General features: G+C 38.6%; 1 protein-coding gene across 1 annotated transcript in view; it reads left to right on the top strand.

Moving 5' to 3' along the window:
• LOC126473834 (WD repeat-containing protein 54-like) overlaps nucleotides 1-10,579 on the top strand; it is a 63,732-nt gene extending 53,153 nt beyond the window's left edge. Inside the window, exon 5 of the mRNA XM_050101159.1 lies at nucleotides 9,737-10,579. Coding sequence (XP_049957116.1) covers nucleotides 9,737-9,865 — 129 coding nt within the window. The 3' untranslated portion in view covers nucleotides 9,866-10,579. The remainder of the gene's footprint in view (nucleotides 1-9,736) is intronic.
• The last annotated feature ends 5,452 nt before the right edge of the window (nucleotides 10,580-16,031 follow it).

Below are 16,031 nucleotides of genomic sequence, written 5' to 3'. Positions count from 1 at the left end.
TTGGTAAGGCGGGTACCAGGTTGAGATTCATTGGGAGAGTGCTTAGAAAATGTAGTCCATCAACAAAGGAGGTGGCTTACAAAACACTCGTTCGACCTATACTTGAGTATTGCTCATCAGTGTGGGATCCATACCAGATCGGTTTGACGGAGGAGATAGAGAAGATCCAAAGAAGAGCGGGGCGTTTCGTCACAGGGTTATTTGGTAACCGTGATAGCGTTACGGAGATGTTTAATAAACTCAAGTGGCAGACTCTGCAAGAGAGGCGCTCTGCATCGCGGTGTAGCTTGCTCGCCAGGTTTCGAGAGGGTGCGTTTCTGGATGAGGTATCGAATATATTGCTTCCCCCTACTTATACCTCCAGAGGAGATCATGAATGTAAAATTAGAGAGATTAGAGCGCGCAGGGAGGCTTTCAGACAGTCGTTCTTCGCGCGAACCATACGCGACTGGAACAGGAAAGGGAGGTAATGACAGTGGCGCGTAAAGTGCCCTCCGCCACACACCATTGGGTGGCTTGCAGAGTATAAATGTAGATGTAAATGTAGATGTAGATGTAGAAACTCCTCTTCTCCCCAGTTCTATTCAATACTTCATCATTAGTTATGTGATCTACCCATCTAATCTTCAGCATTCTTCTGTAGCACCACATTTCGAAAGCTTCTATTCTCTTCTTGCCCGTACTATTTATTGTCCATGTTTCACTTCCATACATGGCTGAACTCCATACAAATACTTTTAGAAATGACTTCCTGACACTTAAATCTATACTCGATGTTAACAAATTTCTCTTCTTCAGAAATGCTTTCCTTGCCATTGCCAGTCTACATTTTATATCTTCTCTATTTTGACCATCATCAGTTATTTTGCTCCCCAAATAGCAAAACTCCTTTACTACTTTAAGTGTCTCATTTCCTAATCTAATTCCCTCAGCATCACCCCACTTAATTCAACTACATTCCATTATCCTCGTTTTGCTTTTGTTGATGTTCATCTTATATCCTCCTTTCAAGACACTGCCCATTCCGTTCAACTGCTCTTCCAAGTCCTTTGCTGTCTCTGATAGAATTACAATGTCATCGGCGAACCTCAAAGTTTTTATTTCTTCTCCATGAATTTTAATACCTACTCTGAATTTTTCTTTTGTTTCTTTTACTGCTTGCTCAATATACAGATTGAATAACATCGGGGAGAGGCTACAACCATGTCTCACTCCCTTCCCAACCACTGCTTCCCTTTCATGCCCCTCGACTCTTATAACTGCCATCTGGTTTCTGCACAAATTGTAAATAGCCTTTCGCTCCCTGTATTTTACCCCTGCCACCTTTAGAATTTGAAAGAGAGTATTCCAGTCAAAATTGTCAAAAGCTTTCTCTAAGTCTACAAATGCTAGAAATGTAGGTTTGCCTTTCCTTAATCTTTCTTCTAAGATAAGTCGTAAGGTCAGTATTGCCTCACGTGTTCCAACATTTCTACGGAATCCTAACTGACCTTCCCTGAGGTCAGCTTCTACCAGTTTTTCCATTCATCTCTAAAGAATTCGTGTTAGTATTTTGCAGCTGTGACTTATTAAACTGATAGTTCGGTAATTTTCACATCTGTCAGCACCTGCTTTCTTTGGGATTGGAATTGTTATATTCTTCTTGAAGTCTGAGGGTATTTCGCCTGTCTCATACATCTTGCTCACCAGATGGTAGAGTCTTGTCAGGACTGGCTCTCCCAAGGCCGTCAGTAGTTCTAATGGAATGTTGTCTACTCCCGGGGCCTTGTTTCGACTCAGGTCTTTCAGTGCTCTGTCAAATTCTTCACGCAGTATCGTATCTCCCATTTCATCTTCATCTACATTCTCTTCCATTTCCATAATATTGTCCTCAAGTACATCGCCCTTGTATAGACCTTCTATATACTCCTTCCACCTTTCTGCTTTTCCTTCTTTGCTTAGAACTGGGTTTCCATCTGAGCTCTTGATATTCATACAAGTGGTTCTCTTTTTTCAAAGGTATCTTTAATTTTCCTGTAGGCAGTATCTATCGTACCCCTAGTGAGATAAGCCTCTACACCCTTACATTTGTTGGTTGGTTGGTTGTTTTGCGGAAGGAGACCAGACAGCGAGGTCATCGGTCTCATCGGATTAGGGAAGGCCGTGCCCTTTGTAAGGAACCATCCCGGCATTTGCCTGGAGCGATTTAGGGAAATCACGGAAAACCTAAATCAGGATGGCCGGACGCGGGATTGAACCGTCGTCCTCCCGAATGCGAGTCCAGTGTCTAACCACTGCGCCACCTCGCTCGGTTACATTTGTCCTCTAGCCATCCCTGCTTAGCCATTTTGCACTTCCTGTTTTGAGATGTTTGTATTCCTTTTTGCCTGCTTCATTTACTGCATTTTTATATTTTCTCCTTTCATCAATTAAATTCAATATTTCTTCTGTTACCCAAGGATTTCTACTATCCCTTGTCTTTTTACGTACTTGATCCTCCGCTGCCTTCCCTACTTCATCCCTCAGAGCTACCCATTCTTCTTCTACTGTACTTCTTTCCCCCATTCCTGTCAATTGTTCCCTTATGCTCTCCCTGAAACTCTGTACAACCTCTGGTTTAGTCAGTTTATGCAGGTCCCATCTCCTTAAATTCCCACCTTTTTGCAGTTTCTTCAGTTATATTCTACAGTTCATAACCAATAGATTGTGGTCAGAGTCCACATCTGCCCCTGGAACTGTCTTACAATTTAAAATCTGGTTCCTAAATCTCTGTCTTACCAGTATATAATCTATCTGATACCTTCTAGTATCTCCAGGATTCTTCCATGTATACAACCTTCTTTCATGATTCTTGAAACCAAGTGTTAGCTATGATTAAGTTATGCTCTGTGCAAAACTCTACCAGGCGGCTTCCTCTTTCATTTCTTAGCCCCAATCCATATTCAGCTACTATGTTTCCTTCTCTCCCTTTTCCTACTCTCGAATTCCAGTCACCCATGACTATTAAATTTTCGTCTCCCTTCACTACCTGAATAATTTCTTATATCTCATCATACATTCCATCAATTTCTTCATCATCTGCAGAGCTAGTTGGCATATAAACTTGTACTACTGTAGTAGACGTGGGCTTCATGTCTATCTTGGCCACAATAATGCGTTCACTATGCTGTTTGTAGTAGCTTACCCGCACTCTTATTTTTTTATTCATTATTAAACCTACTCCTGCATTATCCCTATTTGATTGTGTATTTATAACCCTGTATTCACCTGACCAAAAGTCTTGTTCCTCCTGCCACCAAACTTTACTAATTCCCAATATATCTAACTTTAACCTATCCATTTCCCTTTTTAAATTTTCTAACCTACCTGCCCAATTAAGGGATCTGACATTCCACGCTCTGATCCATAGAACGCCAGTTTTCTTTTTCCTGATAATGACGACCTCTTGAGTAGTCCCTGCCCGGAGATATGAATGGGGGACTATTTTACCTCTGGAATATTTTACCCAAGAGGACGCCATCATCATTTAACCATACAGTAAAGCTGCATGCCCTCGGGAAAAATTACGGCTGTAGTTTTCCCTTGCTTTCAGCTGTTCGCAGTACCAGTGCCAGCAAGGCCGTTTTGGTTAGTGTTACAAGGCCAAATCAGTCAATCATTCAGACTGTTGCCCCTGCAACTACTGAAGAGGCTGCTGCCCCTCTTCAGGAACCACATGTTTGTCTGGCTTCTCAACAGATACCCCTCTGTTGTGGTTGCACCTACGGTACGGCCATCTGTATCGCTGAGGCACGCAAGCCTCCCCACCAACGGCAAGGTCCATGGTTCATGGGGGGATCAGTATCATAACAAGCATTTGTTCCTCAAGAAGGTAGTATACATTAAGTACTCTGTTCATTGCTAGGTATGTACAACTATCAAAATCTTATCATTGGTGGACTTTCAAAATCCTTTATCTGAAATCTGCAGGAATGAATCATTAAGGCAGCAATAGAAATGATTGAAGAATGTTGGAATCAGTTGCCATAGCTGATTAAAACTGGCACTGTATAAATTCTTTAATATCTGTTGAATAACTACCCTTGATTGAATCTTCTTCACCAGCATATGAACAATAACCTGCCCCCTTAATCAGTGCCAGAATTGAACAGAATAATGGCTGCCATATAGACTGAGATTGACCTCCCAGCTGCTAGTGAAAGAACGGTTTTTTAAAAAAAATTTGTGCCCCACTGTTTAATGATTTTGCACTCAACGAGAAAAAGAAAGAAAGAAGCTTTGAATGACTTGTGCAAGCTCTCTCTGAAGATTATTTCTTATTTACATCTAGCACCAAAAAAATCTAAGTGAGGTTTCAGACTTTATTTGTAGTTAAATGTCCCTCATATGTTAAAGTATTTATTAAAATCCTAGTAGTTAACTTTCAAACCATTCACAACAGATTACCAGAGTTTGGAGTGTTCCTAAAAAGCAGTGAAGCTCACATGATACAGAAAGCTGGAAACACCTAAGGAGGACAGCAGTGAGGTTTTTCGGGAAAATTTAAGTATATATTGAAAGAATATGCTTACGGGAAATGGAGGTGGTGTATTTGTTGCATTAGACAAGAAAAATAAAATGCATCAGGGTAGAAATGGAAGCATTATTCAAGATGTTTGGGCAGGACTCAGTATCAGTGGGCAGGCATAAAATAGCAACTGGATCCTTCTATCGACCAGCAGACTCACCTCTTCATGTTACTAAAAACTTGTTTGCTTGTACATCAGTTCCCCAGTTATATTTTAATCATTGGAGACTTTAATCACCCAGCAATCAATTGGGAAAATTACAATTTTATTAGTGGTGGACATGGCAAGACATCTTGTGAAAATTTACTAAATGTCTTCTCAGAAAGCCACCTAGAACAATATTATGAAAAGGATAGTTGCTACTCACTGTATAGTGGAGATACTGAGTCACAGATAGTAACAACAAGAAGACTATCAGAAAATGAGCTTTCGGCCAACAAGACCTTTGTTGAAAATAGACAAAACACACACACACACACACACACACACACACAAGTGCGCGTGCGCACGTGCAAACACAACTCACACACAAATGACCATAGCCAGAGTCTGTTTTCAGTGGCCGGAGTCTGTGGTCAAGTGTGTGTGAGTTGCATTTGCATGAGTGTTTCTGTGTATGTTGTCTATTTTTAACAAAGGCCTTATTAGCCGAAAGCTCACTTTCTGACAGCCTTAAAGGTTGTGCCTATCTGCAGCTCCATTTTTCCATTGTTTAACCATCTACAACAGATAGTTTAGAACCCCACTCATGATGGGAATCTATTAGATCTGATGGCAACAAACAGACCTGAACTTTTTGAGAATGTCCACATTGAAACTGGTATCAATGACCATGAGGTACTTGTAGCAACACTGATTAACACAGACAAAGGACAACTAAAACAAGAAGGAGGATTATGTTCTGTAAACTAGATAAAGAGGCAGTAGAAACATATCTCCATGAGCAACTTGAAACTTTCAGAACAGGGTATGAGAGTGTACAGGAACTATGGCTCACATTTAAAACAATAGTTGACCAATCTCTGGATAGGGATGTACCCAGTAGAATATGTCATGATGGGGGAGGCCTCCTTGGTATACAGTCGCCATAAAGAAACTTCTAAAAAAACAGAAACTACTTTATAATGGGTGTAAAACAAAGCATAGGGCTATTTACAGAGAGATGCTGAATGACACACATTTGGCTGTGAAAAGACCAATGCATGAAGCTTTCAGTGATTACTGTAGCAGAATACTGTCGAACAACCTTTACAAAACCCAAAGGAATCCTAATCGTGTGTCAAGGCTGTAAGTGGCACCAAAATTAGTGCCTAATCACTCATATACAAGACAGGTATTAAAACTGGAGACAGCAAAGCAAAAGCAGAAATGCTGAATTCCATTTTCAAATGTTCCTTTACAAAGGAAAACCCAGGAGTATTGCCCTAGTTTAATTCTCTTACCACTGAAAGATAATGAAACAGATGTAAGTGCTAGGAGCTTTGACAAACAGCTGAAATCAGTAAAAATCAAACAAAGCCCCCAAAGATTAATGGAATCCCTAAGTTCTATACCCAATTTCCAGCTAAATTATTGGAAGAAAGCACAGGTCAAAACTATCTGCAAGAAGGGTAGCAGAAGTGGTTCACAAAACTATCGTCCAATATCCTTGAAATAAATTTTTGGTAGAATCTTAAAACATAGCCTGAGGTCGATCATAATGATGTATATCTAACAGAATGACCTCCTCCAGGCGAACCAGCATGTATTTTGAAAACATCGATCGTGTAAACCCAACTCACATGCCAAACTGAAAGCCATGGATCAAGGCAGTCCGGGATATGCAGTTTTTCTCAATTTTCAAAAAGCATTTGACTCAATACCACACCTACATTTACTATCAAAAGTACAAGTGTATAGACTGTCAAGTGAAATTTGACTGGATTGACAATTTCTCTGTGGGTAGGACACAGAGCATATTGTATTGGATGGAGATTTATTGACAGGTGTAAAAGTAACTCCAGATGTGCCCCAGGGACATGTATTGTGACCCTTGCCATTCATGCTGTATATTAATGACCTTGCGGACAATATTAATAGTAACATCAGACTTTTTGCAGATTATGCAGTTATCTATAATGAAGTAATGTCTGAAAGCAGCAGCAGAAATAGATATGATAAGATTTCAAAGTGGTGCAATAACGGGTAACTTGCTTTAAATGTTCAGAAATGTGAAACTGTGAACTTCACAAAATGAAAAAAACATAGCATCCTATGACTATAACATCAGTGAGTCACAATTGGAATTGGCCAACTCACAAATACCTGAGTGTAACACTTTGTAGGGAAACAAATAGGATTGCCCACATAGGCTCAGTCATAGGTAAAGCAGGTAGCAGTCTTCAGTTTATTGCATACAGATCACTTGTGCAATGCATCGTAGAATGCTGCTCAAGTGTGTGGGACTATACAGGGAAGGGTAGAATGAACAGTCATGGTTTGTTTGACAGTGCGAGACTGTCATGAAGATGCTGAAAGAGCTGAATTGGCAGACTTTTGAAGACAATCCTGAGAAAGCCTACTTACAAAATTTCAAGAACTGGCTTGAAGTGAAGCCTCTAGGAATATAATATAACCTTCTACTAACCACTCCTCTGGGGATTCTGAGGACATCATCAGATTAATTACAACACACACAGAGGCATTTACACAGTCATTTTTCCCACACTCCACAGGTGAATGGAAACCACTTCACGGTGATTTGCAAAATGTAGAAAATTAGCATTTATGGTAATTGATTGTCTTCCCCTCAGGTTTTTATCAACTTGAAATTATAATACTTTTATAACATTATCAGCTAAGTGAATGATGAACATTTCAGAATCAGTCTAACAAAGAATAATGAAACATTTATTTTGTTAGTGTATTTCATATTTTCTAAGCTTTCAAAAACATAGCATGTTCACTCTGAAATCAATGTGGTACTGCTATTTGAAATTGAAATAACTAGTTCTCTAGACTGTTGATGCTTTCAATTCTGTTAACAATGTATGTGGGCACCTGCAACAAAGTTGTTAATAAGTAGTCCACTTCTTCTTCCCTAACAGTGTTTCCATCATAACAATGTGATATGAGGTGTCTGAATGAATTGCGCAGAGATGCCAACTTTCAACAACAGCTACACATTGAAATCATACTCAACTTTCATTGCAAAAGTAATCAAAAAATGTCTTAGATTACTTGTATTGGCACCTTATGTTATGTGAAAACTGATAGTAAGTTCAGCTTTTGTTTCACGATAGCTCGGTGATCATTTAACATGTTATGTCACTCATTTCCTCCATTTCTTTTCAAATTTGTTTAGTAGTGTCCTAAGTCTTATGAATTATATTATTCATAGTAATATATTACTTATATTGATCATTTACAACATTATAGCCATCCATCCATCCATCCATCCATCATTAGAAGGAGCACACATAAGCCATGCGGAGAGTACAGCATGTTACAAAATGGAGAACAATGTTTTAGTGTATTACAGTGTCCCAACAGGGAAATGTTCTGGCTAAATATTTTCTTCATTAAATAATTAAGACTTGCTTAGTAGCTGACATGTTGACTTCATAATCTTAAAAAAAATTTAAAATTCGGGCATTATAGAGTCACATGTGCATTTCTCCCTTCCAAAAGTAGGAGACATACAGCTCACTAATCTAATTATTGTCAGGTTCAGTGCACATGTACAGTGAGCACAAGCTTTTTATTAGAAGCTACAGAGTTAGCTTATTCTCAGTCCTTTTGTGAAAGAATAATTCATACTAATATTATATGACATCTGCAAGGAAAAATTATTTATGAATATTGTCAGTGATCTTGCAAGATCTGACAAACATATCAATTTTCCACCAATGAAGTTGGACCAATTGCTACAGGAAAAAAGAAACACAGAACAGTCGGAAATAATGGATGTTCTACTTTCAGAAGCACAGGAGGAGATGTTCAACAGAATCCAAAAATATGAAATGATCAAAAGATATTTCTCGGAAAAAAGGCATATAACAGAGGCAACTTTCTTACATTTCCCTCTACACATTTCATCTTTACATAAACTTTACATTTTCCAGTAAACTCTTAGGAGAAGACTATGATTGAAGTAGTTCAGAGTTACTTTTTTAAAACTACTATTGGCTTTAGTGATTCAAGCTTTGCTTGCTGATGGACATTATTATCAACAATAACATAATCCCAAAGCACACACTATGGTTAGTTACGTTGCTGGAATCATCTTCATTAGTGTTCTGCCCAAAGTTAACTGTCCACATTTTCTTGTCTTCTACCATCATCTTCAAGTTTATATAATTTGCACTTCCCTTTAAGTCATTTATCATCTTGTATCTCCTCCTTCCCCTCAAGCTCCTCCCACAAACTAATCCCCCCGAAGTGTCAGTTGGCAAGCATTTCCATCTCAACGAATGCCCCATCCAGTTGTTCTTTCTTTCTTATAACTTGCAGCAGTCTTCTCCTCTCACCAGCCTTTTCAAACACACTTTCCATCTAGCCTATCTGCTCCATTCTCCTCCACGTCCACATATCCAAAACTTCTAGCCTTTTTTCACCCTCTCACTTCAGTGTCCAAGTTTCTGCCCCCATAGAGTGCCACACACTAGACAGACACACATGGAAGCCTTTTCCTCACACCTTTATCAAGTTTGCCACATAATAATTTTCTCTTTCTAATGAATGCCTCCTTCACTATAGCAATGCAAGTTTTCCCCTCCTGATTGCATCTCAAGTCTTGAGTGATGGTACTTCCATGGTACTTTTACTTGGGTATTAATAACTTGTCGTATCTAAATATTTGCCAGTCTCCTTCCTCTGCTGATCACTATACTCTTCGTTTTTGCTTCATTCAGATATTTTAGCATTTTATTTACAGTTTTTTCACTTTCTACCATTAATATCATATTATCGGCAAATTTTATACATTCTTGTTCTCCTCCTGCCCTCTTCTTCCATCTAAGTCTTTCAAAATTGCTAGGATATACTGATGTACTTCTCTTAATTCTTTATTTCATTGCAGCTTTTAAAAAAATGTAATATGTACTAAGTATGTCAAGTATTTTTCCAGTTATTTTTCATGCAAGTGTCTGAACTGGAGGAAAAGTGATTAGTCATGGTAAATTTAATAAATGTGCTTTCTTTCTTCACAGGTTCAGCACAAGTCTACTGTACATGTAAAGGACAGACTCATAGTTGGCTGCCAATTCTTGAACAGCAAGGGCACAGAGTTTTGCGTTTCATGTTATGATTCAGCAGAAATCCTTTGCTACAAAACATAACAATGATGATGATAATAATAATAATGTCCACACTACAGCTACAAGATTTTTACTTATACAAAGGTCAGCAGGATAACATGAGAAACATCTTGCGCCAAGTCTGAGAATAAATCATTCAATGAACATTTAGCCTTTCATCAAGGGAAAAAAGGCTGAGTCAGTAATGAAAATCACAGTTTCAGTATATTCGTTGCAGTGATAATTAAGGTCTTTCAAAGGTATATGTTATTTCATAGAGGTTACAGAACTAAAAAGTTTTATTTGAGCTGCAAAGCAGTGAACAGATTCAATGTTTTTGTATCTGCAAGAAAGGAAGAAACAGGGTCACAAGCTTAATTGGGAAAAGGAATTGGCTATGCCTTTTCAAAGAAACCATCCCTGAATTTGTCATAAGCAATTTTAGAGAAACCTTGGAAAACTTAAGCCCCTGTGTCCTGGATATAAGCTCAATATCTTACCCCTGTGAAGCCTCACTTGGTTTGTGTGTGTGGAAGCTAAGAACATCTTAAGATATTGCCTAACATGTGCTTTTGGGAGACTGAATACTTTATAATCACCAGATCATATAATTTGTCACTCAAAGGAGTAGGAGGAGACCAAAGAAATATGGAATACTGTACTGTGCTCTCTCCCAAGAATATTGAGCATATAATGAAATCATGGGAGGAAAAGTTAATTTAGTGTGCAACTTACAAGGGAACCTCCCCATTGCACCCCCCCCCCCCTCACATTTAGTTATAAGTTGGCACAGTGGATAGATCTTGAAAAACTGAACACAGATCAATCGAGAAAACAGGAAGAAGTTGTGTGGAGCTATGAAAAAAATAAGCAAAATATACAAACTGAGTAGTCCATTTGGAAGATAGGCAACATCAAGGCTAACGTGAACTTAGGAACGCCGTGGTCCCGTGGTTAGTGTGATCAGCTGCGGAATGAGAGGTCCTTGGTTCAAGTCTTCCCTCGAGTGAAAATTTTACTTTTTTTATTTTCACAAAGTTATGATCTGTCCGTTCGTTCATTGATGTCTCTGTTCACTGTAATAAGTTTAGTGTCTGTGTTTTGCGACCGCACTGCAAAACCGTGCGATTAGTAGACGAAAGGACGTACCTCTCCAATGGTAACCGAATACATCTGATCGCAAGGTCATAGGTCAACCGATTCCTCCACAGGAAAACATGTCTGATGTATTCTATTCGACACTGGTGACGGCATGTGCGTCACATGACATGAATATGTTGTCGACCCACCTAACTTGTACACTTGGCGAATGGGTAGAAAGATTCTTCTACCTTGCCTGATTTAGGTTTTCTTGTGGATGTGATAACCACTCCCAAAAAAAGTGATCGCATCGGACGGACAGATAACAATTGTTTGAAAATAAAAAATTAAACTTTTCACTTGAGGGTAGACTTGAACCAAGGACCTCTCGTTCGGCAGCTGCTCATGCTAACCACAGGACCACGGCGCTTCTGAGCTCACATTATCCTTGATGTTGCCTGTTCTGTGCATGGACTACTCAGATTGTATATTTTGCTTTTTTTTTCATTGTTCTACACAACTTCTTCCTGTTTTCTCGATTGCTCTGTGTTTAGTTTTTCAAGGCCTGTCCACTGTACCAATTTGTAACTAAATCTGAGGGGGGTGCGATGGGGATGCTCCCTTGTTAGTAGCAGAAATGTTCCATCTTTCATGCAAGTTATGAGTGATTGACATTGCTGTGAGTTTGTATTAGCCTGTGGATCATGAATGTTCAGTGGGCACTGACAAACTTGAGCCTTGATTTAAAGTGCCCTTGTTCATCCTGGAACCACTGTATTGTGCAATGCAATTACACAAGGTTAAACTGAATTCCATTGACAAAATTAACTTTGTATCCGTATTGCACTGAATATATCTGCACAACAGTGCAAAAGTCGACAGTATGTATTACGTGCATTGTTTGGAAACAAACATGTTTCGTTCACTTACAGTACTTGCTGTTAATACTAGAAATATCCATTTTTCTGTTTGCTCTCAAGTTTGCATTCAGTACTGCTCGGTTCTATCTCCCTTTGTTTTTTCAGCAGTGTTAGTTGTACATTGACAGTTACACACAACAGTATGGATAGGTTTACTGATGAAGACTTGGCCAATATGCAAATTGTGTAGATGGGTTGAATGAATGCAATGAAGAAACGGCACAGCAGTGTTATTCTGTGCTGTTCCAGCAGCCACTGCAACCATATCACAGTACTGTTCATCTGAGGGTTGCTGCATTACTTTGTATTTTGGATTGTACACTGCATTAAAGGCATCTCTCAAAAACAAAGATAACTGGGGTAACAAATCAAGGAAATCATCATCATATCATTATTACTCTGGAAATGGAAACCACAAGCCTTTACTAAAATATTTAGAAAATATCACTCAGCAATCTACAAAATTTTGTTGGAGAAGTTCAAGTTCAGTTTTACACATTCATATCACCACCAAGTACAAATATGAACAAGAAAGTGTCTTCTTACACCCGACTGATGATTTTATGTGATTCATTTTGCTGGATGAAACTTGTTCTTGGTTGTGTTTTACTTTGTACGTGCAATGCTTTACATAGTTTATACAGTGCTGATATGTGATGAGCAAATATGGTATCAAACAAATGATTTTCACTGTATTAATAGATGCCCTGCAGAGTACAAATGATTCTGGAACAACCAAATCAACTTCATATCACTAACTTAATAGGAACATACGGATTAAATTGAACAGAATTACTTTTAGACAAGAACAATGTGAGTAGTCTCTTCATAAATGGGTTAGGAAGTATGGTCCAGAAGTGGCTGCATAGTACCTTACAAAACTACTAATCATCAGCAACAATTGATTTTGTAATCACAACAACTGATACAATGCATGAAAGCAGAACCGTTAGTACTGTGAAGTATTCACACTTTGGATATGTTTTTGTTCTCCCTTCCCCCTAATTATTTTTGATACTTGGGTGTTTAACATACTTCAACCATGTACTGTGCAAGTGTGCCGTAGAAAGATTTTAGTTCAAGATTTGAAAGGCAATAACTAGAGAATATCTGCAAAAATGTGTCTTACTGCTCAAGCGACCAGTGCTTGGATCATAAACACACAGATCAGAAAAATTGTTATGCATTTGGTGCTGTATATTAGTGTGTGTCTGTTGAAATAATAGTGCTTATGGTTATACAGAATTTGTCTATGTTTATGCGTAACAACTTGACTGTAAATTTATTTTCATTTGTTTTTGCTTATGTCTGTGTTGTGGCACACATTTGATTCTTAGTGCTTATCTGGGTAAAAACAGTGATTCTTAATTGTGAAAATATTGTCTACTTTGTGTTCCTTTTTGTGCTTTATCTGTAAAACTACATATTTATTTAAATCAGTATTACAAAGGCATTTCTGTACGGTTGTAAAATATGAGCCAAGAACAAATAAAACTCGTACTACTAGTACTTGTAAGACATGTAGCGTGATCTCCATAATTGTAGCACACCACAGGAGAGCATTTTCATTTATGCTGACAATGTAAGTAGTAACTTCTCTGATCAACAATGGAGGAATGTACATTTCGGAACTAGCACTGTGTACTAGCGTCAGTTCTGTTCCGACTGCTCTCTTGGTCTTATACGTTTCCAGTTTAATATTTGAATTTCTCCCTGTAGCGTATCTAGTATAATGTTTGTTGTAGAAAAGGTGCTTTGCTCTTAAACAATTCTTTCGCAGCACATAAATATGAAACTGTGCGAAGAAAACTGTTAATTTAAATTGGAAGTCTAATTGTATCACAGTGCCTCTGTTGTTAATCAACTGATGAGTCCTCAACATCATCATGATGATAAATACTCCAGATCACCTTGGTACGGCACCCTCTGAAAGTGTTACACACTTCTACTAAGAAGTATAATTGGTCAAGTGTAGTTCCCAATGCTGACCAATTTCTTCTTCTAATACACAATAACTTATTCTTTTTGGCAAAAAAAGGAGCAACGCTGCTGAAATATCCTGTAAGTTTGTGAGACATAATGCAGCACCTGGCATATTCACTTTCATACTCCTGAAAGGAAAGTAGCCCCACAACATTTTGAAGATAGCTGTGTGTAGTGACTGTACACAGATCATCAGATGGTACCTGTAAGGAAAGTATAACCTCACATTAATTGAAGTATGTGTAATTGGCATACATATGTATTAGTGATCACAGACCCTGAACATTGTGTGCTGACTTTGCATTGTCCCTTCATAGATGACGATATTGTGCCATTTTGGATCCAGTTTTATGGACACCGAGCTGCAGTTCATCCTCCCATCGCTTCCTTGGTCTTCCACTTGAACAAGTGTCTGGCTTCCTGGCAGTGTGCCCTGCCAGGCTTATTCTCTGCACTCTCATTTTCTGTACAGTGTTTGGTTGTTTCATTAGGTCATGCAGTTCCTGGTTCTATCTACACCTCCTGATGTTCTCTTCGCATATTGGTCAGGAGATCTTTCTCTATGTGGCAAAGATGCAATGGATAAAACAATTCAAAATACACTTTCACCATGAGAAACACACAGAGGGCAGTTAATTAAATCAGATTGAGAACCAAATGTGACAAACTTTTCTTCCTGATGGCACAGAACCTTTTGCCATTATATCATTTAAGGAATTACACTTGTCCCTCTAGACTTAAAATAAGGCTTGGGAGTGTAATATATTGAAAGAAAAATAAAGTAGAAAGGTATGAGAAAAAATTGATTGTAAGGTAGGTTTCAAAAACTGTAATGGTAAATTCGTATTAGAGCAATGGTAGATATTGTCAAGGAATGACAAATATTGCTAATAGCAAAACATCCCTGACATTGTATTTTGGTACTATATAGCCTGTTACTATAATAAACAACTGTCCTTGTATTATTTGAAATTATTTTCTTTATTGATCCTTATAAAAATTGGTGCCAAAGCCCAAAAGTAAATCGAGGAAATTAGAGCACAAGGACACTAAAGAGTATCAGACATTGATGAAGAACTCTGAAAAACTTAAATCTCACAGTACAACGACACTGAACTTGCATGTGGTAAGCTGTTGCAAAGCTCTGTTTGTAGGTTGCTTATGGAGAAAGTGACACTTTTTTGTTTATTTATTCATAACATGCTCCATTACGAATTTGCAATGTTATATGTATGATGTCTTGTCTGTGTGTGTGCAGAGTGGAGTGGAGTGTAATGTTATATGATGATGATGATGATGATGATGATGATGATGAGAGGGGAGAGAGGGTGAAACCCCATGCTGGCACATAGCACCAAGGTGGCGCCAAGCTTGACATCCCCGTCTGACAGATGGATTACCATCAACACGTAGGCCCTCACTTCATGAGACACTGCAAGAGCTTTGGTATTTAAACTATGACATTAGCACATGAAACTTTACGCCATCACCTCTCCTCTATTTGCTCGTCAGATACTGACAGTGAATACTTCCTCTACCACCAGGATTCAAACTGGTTTACCCCAAGGTTGAGCACCACCGCACAAGTGTGCATTAGCAACCTTGGCCATGGGGGTGGGTGACAGTGCACAAGAATTAACGGCTTATACATTGCTGGCCATTAAACCTGCAACCTTGAGATGGGCAGAAAATAATGAAAGTTTATTTATTTTGCATATGCAGTATAGTAGGAACAATACATTATTAAATTTAAAGGTGATTTGGGGGTAAACAAAGTGTGAAATTTAGTACGCCAAGTTGCCACCTATGGCAGCAAAAATGGCAATAAACTGGCTATGCACTGAATTGAAATGAACGTGGCTGATATGTTTGGGTACGTCATTGCATGCTGTTACAGCTCAGTGCCTGATCTCATTGCTGTTTGTGGGTAGTGAGTCAGTCTCTCTACAACACATCACCAGATGTTTTTAACAGGTGGGAGATCTGGAGAAAGTTGACTGGCTAGAGCTAGAGCAATATTGAACACCCACTGTATAGCCTGGACAGAACAAGGAACATATGATCCTGTGTTACATTTTTGAAAGATAATGTCACAAAGATAGAGCACAGCCACTGGCCGTTACACATCAGAAATATAATGACTGATGGCCAAATTACCAGCTATGTAAACCAGGGATGATTGTGTCCATGTATCCAATGGTACCCAGTAGCATCAAGTTTGGTGC

This window comes from Schistocerca serialis, chromosome 4, assembly GCF_023864345.2.
Source record: "Schistocerca serialis cubense isolate TAMUIC-IGC-003099 chromosome 4, iqSchSeri2.2, whole genome shotgun sequence".
Lineage (NCBI taxonomy): Eukaryota > Metazoa > Arthropoda > Insecta > Orthoptera > Acrididae > Schistocerca > Schistocerca serialis.
This window is presented reverse-complemented; position numbering and strand designations above follow the sequence as displayed.